The sequence below is a fragment of the Bos mutus genome, chromosome 14 (genome assembly GCF_027580195.1).
Source record: "Bos mutus isolate GX-2022 chromosome 14, NWIPB_WYAK_1.1, whole genome shotgun sequence".
Classification (NCBI taxonomy): Eukaryota; Metazoa; Chordata; class Mammalia; order Artiodactyla; family Bovidae; genus Bos; species Bos mutus.
Window position 1 is genome coordinate 24859585 of NC_091630.1, and position 17663 is coordinate 24877247.

The window sequence follows — 17663 nt, forward strand, 5'->3', positions numbered from 1 at the left end:
ATCCAACCAGTCCATCCTAAAGTAAATCAGTCCTAAATATTAATTGAAAGGACTGATGCTGAAGCTGAAGCTCCAATAGTTTAGCCACCTGATGCGAAGAGCTAACTCATTAGAAAAGACCCTGCTGTTGGGAAAGGTTTAAGGCAGGAGGAGAAGGGGACGACAGAGGATGAGATAGTTGGATGGCATCATTGACTCCATGGTCATGAGTTTGACCAAGCTCTGGGAGATGGTGATGAATAGGGTAGCCTGGTGTGGTGCAGTCCATGGGGTCACAGAATCAGACACGATTGAATGACTGGACAACAACATTGAGAAACCACCCATATGCAACATATAAAACTTTATTTTGCAAAAATAAAATGCCATTGAAAAATGGCATTTCAAATTTGACTGAGCCCTCTTCTAATGGGTTATCAAACCCTTTTCCAGACCTTGTGAGAAAATTAATTATCAGGGTATTTTCTTTGGATGACTCATTAGCAAATTTATTTTACTGCCATTTCAATTCAGTCAAAAAGTTAAATATTTACTCAGCTATCCTCTCATCAAGTTAAAGAGATAGTGGTTCAATTTTGAGTGCTGACCTTTCTGTTCTTTCAAACCTATTTTTGCTTACACATACAAGCTCATTGTTTAAATGTTCCTGAACTACTTTAAGTTTACAACTGTATGAGTCAAGTCCAAACAACAGGTGTGATCGTTTGTGACCTCTAAGAAGCAGATACCAGACTGCAGGAAATTAATTAGGGGAAATGCCTGTGAGAGAAAATTGGGGAAAAGCCAGAGTTGACTATGGTCACCTTCTGACTGGGATGTAGATCTAACCACAGTGAAGAAGAGAGGGAAAGGAGTAAGGCTAACTGGATGTCTTAGTATGCAGGGAGTTGTGCTAAAGTTTGGCAAGGCTGATGATGGAGAGCCAAGTCATGTGTCAGTGGCATCTTACAGCTACCAGGGGTGGGTCTAAACATCACTGCCACAATACGTCCTTGGCTGGAAGGGGCCACTGAGAATTGTGGTCTCTGTACTAACACAGTGATGGATTTCAGAGCCCAGCAGCTGGGGCCATTGATCTATTACACCTCTTCACCAGCAAGAGATCGGAAAGATGCATTTTATGACTGTGAGCGAGGCTCCATAGCTAATTAAGGGAAAGTCAAGAAAGAAATGGTTTAGCAAATTTTTGTCACATTAACTCAAGCTCACTGAGTATAAAGACTGCTTTACTTATCGCTGTATTCTATTTGGTACTTATTAAAATATTTTGCATCAAGGAGGTATTCAAAATATATCTTTAAAATTTTTATTAAATTACGTTTCTAAAACTATGGCTCTATATAAATGATTGGAAGTTGGAGGAGAATTGTACTGTTTCTATAGAACTTCTTTATATTAATAGTTACACAGCCAGAAAGTGACAAGGACAGCAGTGGTTACATGAGATGATGTGCAGGCACAGGGTAAAAACCACCAATAGATGGTGGTTCCCTCAGCAGCAGTAGCAAAAGCAGCAGCTTCATCATTTATAGAAAATGTTCTGTTGCCACTATTAGATCCACATTAATTTGCTTTATCTGAAATTCATTTTATCTTCTGCTAGAACCCCAGTTGCATCTGTAGCCTCTGAGAGAGAAAGGAATCACAAGAGAGAGAGAGTACAGACAGAAAGCCTGTAAAGCATGTAGACTCTGATGCCAGACAATCTGGGTTCAAATCTTCCCTCTAATATTCACAAGTTTTTTCACCTGGGGCCAATTTCTTTACCTCTCTTGAGTTTCAGCTTCCACATCTTTAACAAGGGATGGTAATAATATCGACCCCACTAAATATTTGTTTAAAAATAATTAAAAACTAATACAGATTGATTATACTCTTTGCAGCCAAAGATGGAAAAGTTCTACACAGTCAGCAAAAACAAGACTGGGAGCTGACTGTGGCACAGACCATGAACTCCTTATTGCCAAATTCAGACTTAAATTGAAGAAGGTAGGGAATTCAGGTATGACCTAAATCAAATCCCTTACAATTATACGATGGAAGTAACAAATAGATTCAAGGGATTAGATCTGATAGGCAGAGCGCCTGAAGATCTATGGACAAAAGTTCCTGACATTGTACAGGAGACAGGGATCAAAACCACCCCCAAGGAAAAGAAATGCAAAAAGGCAAAATGGTTATCTGAGGAGGCCTTGCAAATAGCTATGCATAGAAGAGAAGTGAAAGGCAAAGGAGAAAAGGAAAGATACACTCATTTAAATACAGAGTTCCAAAGACTAGCAAGGAGAGATAAGAAAGCCTTCCTCAGTGATCAGTGCAAAGAAATAGAGGAAAACAATAGGAAAGACTAGAGATCTCTTCAAGAAAATGAGAGATACCATGGGAACATTTCATGCAAAGATGGGCACAATAAAGGACAAAAATGGTACAGACCTAACAGAAGCAGAAGATATTAAGAGGTGGCAAGAATATACAGAAGAACTGTACAAAAAAGATCTTGATTATCCAGATAATCACAATGGTGTGATCACTTACCTAGAGCCAGACATCCTGGAATGTGAAGTCAAGTGGGCCTGAAGAAGCATCACTACGAACAAAGCTAGTGGAGGTGATGGAATTCCAGTTGAGCTATTTCAAATCCTAAAAGATGATGCTGTGAAAGTGCTGCACTCAATATGCCAGCAAATTTGGAAAACTCAGCAGTGAAAAAGTTGGCTTAAAACTCAATATTCAGAAAACTAAGATCATGGCATCTGGTCCCATCACTTCATGGCAAATAGATGGGGAAACAGTAAGAGACTTTATTTTTGGGGGCTCCAAAATCACTGCAGATGGTGACTGAAGCCATGAAATTAAAAGATGTTTGTTCTGCTCCTTGGAAGAAAAGTTACGACCAACCTAGACAGCATATTAAAAAGTAGAGACATTACTTTGCCAACAAAGGCTTGTCTAGTCAAAGCTATGGTTTTTCCAGTAGTCATGTATGGATGTGAGAGTTGGACTAAAAGAAAGCTGAGCACTGAAGAATTGATGCTTTTGAACTGTGGTGTTGGACAAGACTCCTGAGAGTCCCTTGGAATACAAGGAGATCCAACCAGTTCATCTTAAAGGAGATCAGTCCTGAATATTCATTGGAAGGACTGATGCTGAAGCTGAAACTCCAATACTTTGGCCACCTGATGTGAAGAACTGACTCATTTGAAAAGACCCTGATACTGGGGAAGATTGGAAGCAGGAGGAGAAGGGGCCAACAGAGGATGAGTTGGTTGGATGGCATCACCGACACAGTGGACATGAGTAAACTCTGTGAGTTGGTGATGGACAGGGAGGCCTGGCATGCTGCAGTCCATGGGTTCCCAAGGAGTCAGACATGACTGAGTGACTGAACTGAACTGAATTGAATATATGTAAAATTGCTTTAAAGAGAGGTAAGCGCAGATTATTAGAGGTGAATTTTAATATACATTTTTTTTGTCTACTAGTGTACATTGACTCAAAATTGGCCTGAGGAAGAAGTCAGAAATAGATTCACACTACAGGAAGAGGCATGAATAATATCTGAAATGAATCCCTTCACACTGCGTGCTTGGAAGAGGAACTAGAAAGAGAGGAGATATTGGTATGAACTGGTAACAGAGTTAAGAAAACATTGCAAGCTAAACTAAGGAGGAAGGAACAGGCCCAGCATTGGTTCCTGGTCTCACCACCATGACCAGCAGGGTTATTTAATTATACTCATTCTCTGTCTTTTCTCATTATGATGCTTATTGAGCACAAGAATACTTTTAAATACCACTGCAATAATTCCAAGGTTCTACCTACTTTAATTAAGTTCAAGTCTAGAAGGTCAGCAGAAGACTAAAAAGCAGTAAGTTACTTATCTTTATAACAACATCATGTAAAAGCTAGGGCATTAAAATACACTGCAAAACTATTGCCATGAGTTCCTAAAATAACTGAGACCGGAAATGAGTTTAGGAATAGTAAGACTTACCAAAGTGAAATAAAGTAGACTGAATAAGGGAAGAAAAACCTGGGAGCATACCTGGATAGCACTAAAGGTTTATAAATGCTTATGACAAAAGAATAGAGTGTACTGAGATTAAGGAATAATCTAGGACTCACTTTGTAAACCTGGCCTTGCATTAGAACTTGAATAATTAGGTTTTAGGACTTCTCTGATAGCTCAGTTGGTAAAGAATCCACCTGCAATGCAGGAGACCCCAGTTTAAGCCCTGGTTTGGGAAGATCTGCTGGAGAAGGGATAGGCTACCCACTCCAGTATTCTTGGGCTTCCCTTGTGGCTCAGCTGGTAAAGAATCACCTGCAATGTGGGAGACCTGTGTTCAATCCCTGGGTTGGGAAGATCCCCTGGAGAAGGGAAAGGCTACCCACTCCAGTATTCTGGCCTACAGAATTCCATGGACTTTTAGTCCATGGGGTTGCATAGAGTCAGGCACGACTGAGCAACTTTTACTTTCAATTAGATTTAAGTAGAATATGTATGGTGCTTCTCAGATGGCGCTAGTGGTAAAGAACCCTCCTGCCAATGCAGGTATTGTTACTAATCAAGGAGGCCAGAAAAGGAAAGAAATGTGTATGTTTCAGTTTGAGTACCAAACTCAATTCACTAGCTGTATCAACAGAGGATGAGATGGTTGGGTGGCATAATTAACACAATGGACTTGAGTTTGAGCAAACTCCAGGAGATAGTGAAGGACAGGAAAGCCAGGTTTTCTGCAGTCCACGGGGTCAGAATTGGACACAGCTTAGCTACGGAGAAGGGAATGGCACGTACTCCAGTACTCTTGACTGGAAAATCCCATGGATGGAGGAGCCTGGTAGGCTGCAGTCCATGGGGTCACCAAGAGTCGGACATGACTGAGCGACTTCACTTTCACTTTTTACTTTCATGCATTGGAGAAGGAAATGGCAACCCGCTCCAGTGTTCTTGCCTGGAGAATCCCAAGGACGGGGAGCCTGGTGGCCTGCCTTCTATGGGGTTGCACAGAGTCGGACATAACTGAAGTGACTTAGCAGCAGCAGCAGTAGCTACTGAACAACAACAAGCTGTATCAATATGAGAAAACCACTCAAGCTTTCTGTTCTAAATAGTCTTCATGGGTATCATTTGTCCATGAGAAAGTGGTTTGCATAATATAAAATGCCCTGTCCATATAAATTATTATTGCTATTTGTCTTTAATTATCAACATTTGACCTATGATGCCATTAACACAAATGACATAAAACAGAAACAAGGTTATATGTTGGAGGACAGGGAAGCCTGTCATGCTGCAGTCCATGGGGTTGCAAAGAGTTGGACACCACTTAGCAACTGAATAATAATGAAGATTGCATATTATTTTTGAATTTATATTGTTAAAAGTTAAACATTAGAGGCCATCAGACTGCGATGACTCTAATGCCTTGGTAACCTACATAAGCAAACCTAAATCTAAGCCAGAGTCAATGGGCTTAAATCCACGAAAATGAAACTTAAGAACAACCAATCACAAACAGCCAACCAGGCTTTCCTAAATAAGGCAAATGCTTAAGCTATGGCCAAGCAAATAATTTCCTTGCTTTTCTTCTAAATCTTCCATATTAAAAACCTTCCCCTTTGTGCCTGTAGTAGAGCTACTTTTGGGCTGCACAATTTAAATCAATGTTTGCTTAAGTAAACTCTTGAAAAGTTTAATGTGCCTCGGTTTATCTTTTCACAATATAGTTCACCTTCAATTCCAGTTATCAACTTCATTGAGACAGAATCATTCTTTGGATTTCAAGACGGTAAATGGACTAACCATTTCCATGTCTAAAAGGGGACCAAGAGATTATCTTCCAGTCATCAAAAATAATATTTTCATTAAACTGTGACAGTAGACTTGGTAGACTTGTGACTGCTAAGTCGCTTCAGTCATGTCTGACTCTGTGTGACCCCATAGACGGCAGCCCACCAGGTTCCCCCATCCCTGGGGTTCTCCAGGCAAGAACACTGGAGCGGGTTGCCATTTCCTTCTCCAATGCATGAAAGTAAAAAGTGAAAGTGAAGTCGCTCAGTCGTGTCCGACTCTTAGCGACCCCATGGACTGCAGCCTACCAGGCTCCTCCGCCCATGGGATTTTCCAGGCAAGAGTACTGGAGTGGGGTGCCAGTGCCTTCTCCGAGACTTGTGACAGTGATAGTTAAAAGACATTTTACTGACTTGAACATAAGTATGTCATTGTCCATAGTAGGGTGATATATAATATATAATACATATACGTATGTGTACATATGGGGCTTCCCAGGTGGCACAGTGGTAAAAGAATCCACCTGCTAATGCAGGAGATTCAAGAGACATGTTCGATCCCTGGGTCAGGAAGATCTCCTGGAGGAGGAAATGGCAACCTGCCTGAAATATTCCATGGGCAGAGGAGCCTGGCAGGCCACAGTCCAAAGAGTCAGACACTACTGAACAACTGAGCACACACACATATCTGAACATACATATGAAGACAGAGTTTTAATTTACTTTTCATTATAAAATCATGCTGACAAAAAGAAAATCTACACATTCCAGGTCAGTTCATTTGGGGTTATCCTTCCTATCCACTGACTGCACAAAACCTCTGCAGGTGCCATTATGGTAGAGTACTACCTGAGATAAAAGAGTACAGGTCAAAATGTACATCACAGGCACTGATTTGACACAAACGCTTATTCTGTTTGATATAGGTCGTATCACAGTTGGTAGTTGCAGTGTTTATTTGAAATTTAAATGCTGATTAAGTGCTTTGCCAGTCCTGTTTTTGCAAACATACAAAGCTAAATATATCAGCTCTCATGAAATCGAGAGAAGCATGCCTAGCATGTCAGGCAGTCATTGTTGTTATTACCAATAAACAAAAATGTATATGTTTCCCCAATCTCAGTGCTGAAATGTGCTCTATGTTTATGAAGTAAGCTAAAGGAAAAAAAAGAAATCTTTCCAGTTAAGAGTTTGTCAACTCTGGGTCTGTGACATACCTGGGTCTCAACATCTGTCAGCTTTCTGGTCTGCTCTGCGGTCTGAGAGAGGAGGCTGGTCCCTATCTCGAGCATGGTGGCCGTGTGGTTCTGAACTGCATTCTGCTGTATCTGAGCCATCTCCGACTTCATATTTTCCACAATGTAATTCTCAATCTGCAAGAGATGAAGGGCAAAGCATACTACATTATAAGCAAAGCCTTTCGGTTGGAGCATGTAATATTTACAATGACAAAACAAGACACAGCTGGCAAATCAGCCATCTGGCAGAAATCCTCTGCAACTCTGGGAGCTGGGGAAATGGGACAGAGCACACAGGAACACAGTTGCTAACAAACTCCTGATATACTGATGCACATATCTAATCAACACAATCAGCATGGAAATTCCCACTTGGCTAGTGGTTTCTCATTTAACCCTTACAGCAAAGGTGTGAGAGTCACGCATGGATGAACTCACTGTTCTTTTCATTTTATAGGTGAGGAAACAGAATTAGAGAAGGTCAATAATGAGCCTAAGGTCATCCAGCAAAAACTCAACAAAGTAGCCAGAATAATTTAAATCTAAATCTTGGTTCTCTGGTCTTTTCATTATTATCATAATGACCACTCAACTTTGAGAATAATTCCACCTCCTCTGTAATGAAAAATAAAAGATTATGCTGGGTTAGAGAAATGAGACAAGTAGTGGGAGGGGGACAGTTATCCAAAACACAAGCCTTTTAAAGGAATATTAAAGTATGGGCAAAAGCATATGAAATGAGCGGCAGAGCCTCAGAGCTTCTCAGTGCTCCTTCACAAAGGGAAAAAAAAAAAAAAAAACCCTCACTGAAACTCTGGTCCATAAGCAGCATCTGCCTTTTTTGCTTTGGGCAACATTTAGTCCTTTATGGTGCCATCTTAGAAAATACTACAGTTGCAAAATAAATAGTACCATAGAGGCCATGAAGAATTACTAAGTGACTTCATATAAGGGAGCCCATTAGGCACCTGGGAGAATACGGCTGAGCACGTGCACTGCTTGAAAAATACAGAAAGAAGCCTGCACTTCCCTCTCAGTGCACTAAATTCTCCCCCAGCACTGTGTGGTGACTACATTTTATTACCCAATTACACATATGGGGAAAACTGCATCCGAGAGAAGTCAGGTCCAAGGCCACACACCACAAAACAGTCAGACTTGGAATTGAGTACTGAAGTCCTTAACTCTCATACCAACACTGTTAACCACTGGAGAGTTCTGCCAAGTCGTGCTTCACAAGCTGGGTTCCAAATCATTAACAGCTACGTGATTTTTACTGATTTGGTGAACCAAAATACATCCCCTATTTTATAATCTATAATAACACTACTGTCATGTAATAAATATAGCCTAAAACTAAATTCTTCTCTGTAAACTTTGGCAGTTCACTTTCTAACAACATCTCTTATTTCTATTCCTCAAATGTGAGTCTGCTCCAAGCTAAAGAAAATGAAAGGTAAGAATTAAACTCATGTTATTACTAATAAGTTCTGACCTTGTTTGTGGTCAATATAAGGTAACTCCCCTTCATCCTTTATTACCAAATTAGAAGTAGGGGGAAACAAATTTTTTTTATATATAAAACAATTACAAAATAGATTAGGATACATATCTAGAAATTATCTTAACAATATTTATGTCTCTAGGCTAAATTCAATCTTGGCTTTATTCCAATTGAACTAACATATTTAAACAACAATAGAAGCGTAGAGAACAGAGGGTAGATTGGAGTATCAGACATCTATTGTTTTGGATTCTGCTCATATGTTCCTTTTTTTTTTCTAATAACATCCCGTAACTTTCTTTTGGAATAGTGTCTTTCCTCCTTTACAGCAAATTCTTTGAGTAGAATTGTCCTACCCTAGCTTCAGGGATAGGTACATGTTTGAGCCTGACAAACCACAATGTTCTGCTCTTGCTTGGAGAGAATGAATTGTTCAAGAATGAAAAGATACCATAAGCAAAGCCATTAAGTCTCAGTTATGCAATTCTGTCCAACGTTTACAAAAGAACTTCTTTTTCCTCCGTGGTAAGTTGGTAACATATATGCTTGACACTTGATGTCCCATTTTGCCATCACAAAACCAGTGCCAGCCTAAGAATGAGGCTAAGTCAGAAAGACAGGTAGGTAGGTAGACAGATAGCCAGGTAATACAAACAGAAGGGTACTTTCAGAGTACCTCAATCCTGTCATGTTTTTAGCCAGATTCATCCTTGGACATGCAGTTGTAAACTGTGTGATGTTCCTTGAGTGAAGTTGCTCAGTCGTGTCCGACTCTTTGCGACCTCATGGACTGTAGCCCACCAGGCTACTCCATCCATGGGATTTTCCAGGCAAAAGTACTGGAGTGGGTTGCCATTTCCTTCTCCAGGGGATCTTCCTGACCCAGGGAGCAGCCCACTTTTTTTTTTTTCTTTTGCTTCAATCACATTGATTTAAGTTTCTAACAATGAATGCTTAGCAAAGGAAGCCTCAAGCATGTATTAGCAGTATGCTTCATGCTTATCCAGAAATCTGGGGCAGTATATAAATGTGCATATTCTCAAAAACAGCAGATAAATCTCCATCATGGAGATGATATCTGGCATTTATAGCTGACATTTAGCCATTGTCTACTATGCTGCAGGCACTGAGCTAAGTGCTTTTCCTTTTATGATAGCACTTAACCCTATAACAATTATATATGGTAGGTATTGTTATAGCCATTTTATAGGTGAGACTACTAAGGCTTAGAAAATCCACAGCTTGCTCAAGAACAAATAAGAATTCAACCCCCAGTGCTAAAATCCATGTTTTTAACCTTTAATCTAGTCATCTTAAGCGCTACTTAATTACTCTATGAGTTTCCCAGGTGGCTCCAAGAATCCTCCTGCAATGCAGGAGACACAGGAGAACTGGGTTCCATCCCTTGGTCAGGAAGATCCCCTGGAGGAGGAAATGGCAGTGCAGTCCAGTATAATTGCCTGGGAAATCCCACGGACAGAGGGGCCTGGCAGCCTACGGTCCATGGGGTTGCAAAGAGATAGACTCGACCTAGGGACTAAAGAACAGTTAGCCTCTTACCTTGTTCACAAAATGGCAATTTTCTTGAGTAAAAGTGATTTAGACCATCAAAATTATTTTATGCCAGATTCCATGCTTACCAAGAAATTTCAACTAACAACTTGTTTTCCTTATGTAGATTTCTTTCCTGAGTGAATATTCACTAACCAGTGAGTTCTAGTATAGATCTGCTGATACAATTACATCAACTTCTTATGTGGTTGGATAGTGGGAGTCAGTTCCCAGAGTCTGACTTATTCTGGGTGTAGTAATAATCATGTGTCCCAGTCTCCATAGAGGAGGACTCCCTCTGACATAGAGTGACTACATCAAGGCTTAGCTGCTTTGTGGTTTATCAATGTTAGATACTATCCATTCGTCTATTCTGCATTATTGTGCCTTTAACTGTAAAAATCAACACCAGCAAATCAAGTATCTGCCTTATACCAGTATTCATCACAAAGAGCACCCCAATTCTATTGCTGATCCTGTTGTAGAAATAAAGCAGGTCTCCAACCTATCCTAAAATTCTTCTTCGGGCTGCCATGATGAGTAACATGAATCTAATGCTAGCTAATTATTTTTTAATCAAATGGGGCTTCTCTCTCTAATTGTTTTTTAATGTAAAAGGTAATGGCACACTTAAGTAGCAAAAACCAGATGTAGTTGATTTAAACGCTGAGGAGAGAGGCAGAAGTCAAATATACAATGTGTAATTAATAAGGAGGACAACTTTCATCTTATCTCTAAATATTCCTCGGTAGATGTGTATTTGTGAAATCCATCTTCAAGTGCTACATTAGCCAGGTTCTGAAAATATATGCAACAAATTTGATTGTCTTCATATATTCTGTACTGGTTTCAAAATATGTTTACAGAATATGATGGCTACTTCAAGGTTCCATGTTTTATAAACATCTAAGATGTGAATCTTAAGCGTAGAATTTGGCGGCCACAAGAGCTAATAGGTTATAAAGTAGGAGACTCCCAATCTGACTCATAAAATTATTTGACTACAGTGCCACTCTCAGTGTCTGACTCCAGAGCTTTTATAAAGTATAGGCCAAAAAGCTAATAAGAGGATATAGGATGCGATTCAAAATGACACAATAAACAATCAGTGATGATTTTTAAGCAAGGAATTAATGTTACATTTGTAAAGTGATTTTGTGTTTACAAAGAACTTTCATACTCTGTCTGACCTGATTCTTACACCAACCTTAAAAGCAAAGTATTGACTCCATTTTATGATTTAAAAATCTGAGGCTCAGAGGGCTTAGGTGTCTTGTTAGAAAGGAAAGAAAGGACTCAAATCTACCTTCTGCTGTTTCACTAACATCAGAGTTGTGGGAACTGTTCTCCTGTGGACTGGTTGGCTGGTTGACTGATTGACTGATTACATTTTTAGCCAGTTCATTGAGAATTCACTTACTTTTTTCTTTGATAAAAACAAGCACCATTAGAGAGTGACTACTTCATTCCAATTTACTATATTAGAGGGCAAGGTAATTTGAGATAAAGTGACAGATCTCAGGCCAGGTAGTTGGCAAGTTTACTTTGCCAGCACTTTTAATACAATGGGTCATTAAAAATACTCTCATCAGCACCTACCTTTTTTGTCTTAGTATACAGTTTACAATAATGTTTTCTTCCACTGATTTTATTTCTTACAAACTACTGTTTAATATAACAAAAAGTAATAACAACAATGACAACACACTAAGCCTCTACTAAAGCTAGGTATGTATAAGGTTTTACAAATACATAGCTCATCGACTACTTATAACAATCCAGCCATTCTATTATTTTTCTCATTTCACTTATAAGGAAACAGACTCTGGAAGTTAGGCAAATTGTCTATAATCACACAGCAAGTTGGGGTAGAGCCGAGATGTTGCTTTGAAAGAAGCTAGATGGGCCCCCTCAGGATGTGCTCCTTCTAAAGAATGATCACCCATCAAGCACAAGCACACTCTCATGAATGTCACAGACAAATTCTGGTAACACACAATATTCATGCAGGGAATACAAAAATGAAGGCTACAGAATGAACGAGGTGCAAGTGTTCAAGGATAGATAATTTTTCATTTTTTTATTTAATCATTTTCACAGTGGTTGATGCCTGTAATATCCTGGGAAATGTTATAGGTGGTGGGAAAGCAAATATAGAGTCCAGTGTTTGACAAGTAGCATTCTTAAGTAGAGAAAAACAATTTTTAAGAAGTGAAGATTATCAGACATTTGTTGTTCATTCATAAATTGCATGCCCAAGTCTTTTGCCCAGGGACTAGCAGAGAATTAATGCTATAATTTTCTACTACAAAAGAGAGTTTGGGGAGAGATTTTTTACTGGGCCCTCAAAACTCTTGCCACTTCATGTTCATAAGAATGACAATCTGTGTGAGATTATGACATGTCTTGCATATGAAATGCATTCTCTATCATTTCACTTCAAGAGATCACTTCAAGGAACCTCTTAAACAAGAGCATATCTTAAAGCACAAAGAATAGAATTTCCCCATGTAATTCTTAGGAAAATAACATTTTAAGCCCTATAAAAATTGACAAAGGCATTGTACACTTAAAATATGTTGTAGATTAAATGGACTCTCATTGAATGTTGGTGCATATGGTATTACTCAGTTATGGCAAAACAACCATGAAATAAAGTAAAAGGGTAAATATGGGAAAGTAATAAAAAGGTAAATCAATGCAAAAAAATGCCTTAAATGTTGATGCTTTTATCTAATATTGTTGTTTCATAAATCAGTGGCAATACTGAACATGCACCCAAATCTTGGTTTATGGTTTTATAAAAAAAAGATGGCTGAGACCAAATATATTATTTTCAAGAATTTCTATTATTAGAATTTCCAGTATACTGCTTCTTTTATGAAATGGAGAAGCATTATTGTCTTTATAGACAATAGATCCATCAAACTGACATTTGAAATAGTTTCTGTAGTGATATGCGTGACATGAATCTCATTTCTTATTTTGGTATCTGAAAAAATAGTATTCACAGAAGAAAGAAAACCATTAGAATAAGTGAGCTGGAAGAGACATTAAATATTATGAGCTCCAAGAATCTCGTTTTATAGATGTGGTGACTGAGGTTCAGAGAAGTTATAGAGAGCAAGGTGAAACAACTAATTGATGTCAGATGTCGGGCTGTGGCCACTTGGTGTGTGGGAAACTCAACTGTATCAGCAGGCTGAGCCAACAGCAATGGCTGCTGGTGCTGTTGGCTCATCCCACATTTCTTTTCCAGCCTCTTGCTTCTTCCTACTTGCTTTACTTCTGATGGCTCCTAATTTGAGGCTACCCTGTCACAATACTAATTCATGCTTATCAGTTTGGGGGGGTTTAACTTTGCTTTTTGGATTCTACTCTCACTTTCCAGCACTAATACCCACTAGCTGCTCCTTAGCCCAGGAGTCTCAGCATCTCCCTGCCTTTTATTCTCCCTATGCATCACCCTTCAAATGGAAAAACACTGAGATCCAACCCTTTATTAGTTCAGGCTTATTAATCCTGCACCAGTTCACGTTAGTCCTAGCAATATGTGTTGAATGCATCCTATGCACTAAGCCTGGTGCCAGATATTACCAGTACAAAGAGTTGAACCTTCCCAGAAATGATGCTTATAGATTGGTCATTTCAATAGATTAGGTGAATATTCTGATGGAGTTTACTTCTGACTGTATTTCTTCTTGTAAATATTTTTTTTTGTAAGAAGAATCTCTCAGCTACTGTAATTAATAATGTTGAGGGGACGTTTGTTACATCCCTCCAACAGAGTAATGGCAAGACCCCTGTTGAGACATATGGAGAAGCTAAGCTTCAAGGGTACCCCAGAAAAATCCCATAAGAATACATTTTTAAATTATTTTTCTTAGTTATGACTCTTTCAAGACCACAATTTTATAGATTCTGAAAGTTGTCATTTCACATAATTGAGTCAGTACCCAGGAAAATCATTCTCTCTTCACATAAACAAATGAGATGTTTCCTGTACCAAAACTCATTTCACTAGCCTGGAACATCTCTTTTGCATCCCACCTTTTCATATGTAGAAAAAGTCAGTCATGAAACTTTAAAAATGTTTATAAACAGCTGCTTAACTTTTCTCTTTACATTTTTTAAAGGGAGATGAAATGTGAAAAATACACTCAACTAGGAGTTGGGTTATCTGGGTTTTAATTCAAGGTACTATTGTTGATTTACTCTGTGACCTTGGACAAGTCACTTAAGCAAACTGGGTTTCAGAGATTCATCTAGAAAGGAAGGGCTGGTTTAGATTATTTTTAATATTGTGTGAAGCTCTCCAATTACTTGATTAAAAACATCCTTTACAAAGTACAAGAGTTTGCAATATTTTAATTTTTATTTATTACAGGAAAGTCAAAATATAGATTATATACCTATGTCTATAAAATATATAATATACATCCTTAATGGCAGTTTTGAAACAATGATACAGGAACACAACAGAAAAGCCCTGATTCAAATCTCTGTTTTGAGATAAAGAGGCAGAATCTCTTATTCCCTTAATCTCCAGGCACCATTCTGTCTGAAATATATTCCCTGTTTTCCTCCCAATACAGCCAGGCTATCTTCCTATGTTTCTTATGTCACTGAATGACATCACCACTACCTTCCCATTCATTCAAGCCATGGAAGTTATCTTTTACTATTCCTTATCTTCATTTTCTACATTCATTCAGCATTAGATTGCTTTGCTTCTGATTCCTGAGGGGTGCTTAGGTCCATTCCTCTCCCTCATTCCCTTTCTCCCTACTATATCTCTTTATCCTCATTAGTACTGACTTAGGTCAGATTCTTGCCATTTTTCTTCCAGATTTGTTAATGGCCCCATAACTGATTTTCTGACTACAGGCTTGCTTCCTTCAATCCATCATCCAGGCTTAATAAAAGGGATCAGTTCAGTTCAGTTCGCTCAGTTCAGTTTGCTCAGTCGTGTCCGACTCTTTGCGACCCCATGAATCACAGCACGCCAGGCCTCCCTGTCTATCACCAACTCCTGGAGTTCACTCAGACTCACATCCATCGAGTCAGTGATGCCATCCAGCCATCTCATCCTCTGTCATCCCCTTCTCCTCCTGCCCCCAATCCCTCCCAGCATCAGAGTCTTTTCCAATGAGTCAACTCTTCGCATGAGGTGGCCAAAGTACTGGAGTTTCAGCTTTAGCATCATTCCTTCCAAAGAAATCCCAGGACTGATCTCCTTCAGAACGGACTGGTTGGATCTCTTTGTAGTCCAAGGGACTAAAAGGGATAGACTAATCTAAAACACAAAATTGGCTTTGCCAGGCCACTTCTTAAACTCTTTCATAGCTTCCACCATCTGCACATAAAGTCACAACTCCTTAATCAGCACTGAAGAATACTTATGATCTGGACTTGGCTTCCCTCGCCCTACATGTACCTTATGCTCCAGATATACCAAATTATTTGTCTTTTTCTAAACATTATTTTATTTTGCTTCCATGCCTTGGCATATAGTTTGCAGTAACTAGAATGTTTCTTTTCTATCTCTTTCTCCCTTTTCCTGGGTGAAGTCCTGATTTTCAATATTGGTTCAAATATTTTCTCCTCAAGGAAACTTTTCATGAATCTCCTCTCATGGGTACTTAGAGAGTATCCTGAGATTCCTTTTTCCAAAACAGCATTGCCCACACCCCAGGACACCATTAGTTCCTTGATGGAAGCACTATCTTGTTGAGCTTGGTATCCCTTACTACCTGGCACAAAGTGAGTCCTCAATAATATATAGATAAATGAATGAATGAATGAATGAACTTCAAATGAAAATACTAACAGCTTCCAATCGTGAACTTGGTTTAGTTACTTCTTCCTGACAGTATGAAATATCACAGTACCAATTCTTAGTAATGTCTTTTTGTATATCAATGGGACCAATGTAAATGATGCAGAAGTAAAAAGGTCTGAAGACAATATTCTCACTCACTGAATCATATAATCTTACTTTATTTTCTTGTTATCTTCTCTACTTTTCTCAATCATCTATTATGGATAATTATTTAAATTAGGTTAAATACAGTAAACACATTGAAAATGAACCATGTGTTAATCACTGGGCTATACAATGAAAGCAAAAGAACCAGTAAACCCTGACTCTCATGACCAAGGCTGTTTATAATGCAAGTGTGTTACAAGTGCTGGCATGAAGGTACAAATGTCCTGCCTGCCTTCTGGGGTAGGATGAAGGAAGGAATGCCTTTTCTAAAAGGGAATCAAGAACATCCTCCCAGAGGCAATCCCATATGAATATGGCAGGGAGGGCACACATTTCTTATGTTTGCCTTAATTCACAAAAATATGACTAGGAAAACCTGGAGGATGGGAGGATAAAGAAGGAAGCCAGGAGGACTGTGACAGTATGAAAACTGCTTGTTTGGGTAAGGTGACTTTCCTGACCATCTCTTGGAATGTGCTGTTCAGGAAATCAAGAGATAAATCAGTCAGAAGCATGGACATGCCACCAAGGCCACACACACAAGGCAAGGACATGCTATCAGATTTTTAATATGAGATTCATTGGAAGGCTCAGGGAGATAACATCTTTGCCCTTAACTAAATTTCCAAACATACTAAGCATAAAATTCACTCTTTATAATAAAACATAAAAGTGCATCTTATGTATATGTGTATGTGTGTGTATTTGCTTGCACATATATGCTCTCACACACATTTATTCTTATACTCTCAACCTACATGTTGTCAGGTTTACATTCATACTCTGGTTCCATTCATTTCACTGTAGTTTGTTTCATTAAAAATCCATTTAAAATAACTAATGGATCACTTTCCTTTGGATGAGGTATGTTTCATGTCAGATCTAATCAGTATAGATAATGCCTGTTAAACTGTCAAGGACAACTTCAGCATTCTGCCCAACAATCGAGAAACCTTTCTCCCAAATTCAAATATACGCTTAGATGACAGAAAAAAGAGAAGAACCACAAAGCAACTTTGTATACATGGTTTTATATCAGTAAAAGTATAGTTTTTAACTAAAGAACATATTGTTTCAAACAGAAAACTGCAAACAACTTCCTTTAAGTTAATGCTTTTTAGTTTCTTATCTGGAATGAAATTTACCCTCCTGCAAGCTCAGTTGGTAAAGAATCTACCTGCAGTGCTGCAGACCCAGGTTCAATCCCTGGATCAGGAAGATCCCCTGGGATGGAAATAGCAAACCACTCCAGTATCCTTGCCTAGGAAAATCACATGCACAGAGGAGCCTGGTGGGCAGAGCTCCATGGGATGCAAAGAGTTGGGCATGACTGAGTGACTAACATTTTCAACAAGCTACATCAACGCATCTGGTTCACTTACAAAAAGAAAGCTTTGACATCTGGACTAGAGACCACCCCAACAGATGGTAGGTTGTGGGGAGCTGATAGGGTAAAAGAGACTCTCCATGGAATAATTCTAAGAAACATCTTCTGCAAACTACATTTTTCCTCCTATGACAAATGGCTGTGATGCAAACAAGTAGCTTATGATGTTCATTTTTTAAAGGAAACCTTCTGCGTTAAATG

General features: G+C 38.9%; 1 protein-coding gene across 1 annotated transcript in view; it reads right to left on the reverse strand.

Moving 5' to 3' along the window:
- The window catches only part of ANGPT1 (angiopoietin 1), a 302063-nt gene that overhangs the window by 110010 nt on the left and 174390 nt on the right, over window positions 1–17663 (reverse strand). The window contains exon 2 of the mRNA XM_005894625.3: window positions 7011–7166. Within this exon, the coding sequence (XP_005894687.1) occupies window positions 7011–7166 (156 nt within the window). The remainder of the gene's footprint in view (window positions 1–7010; window positions 7167–17663) is intronic.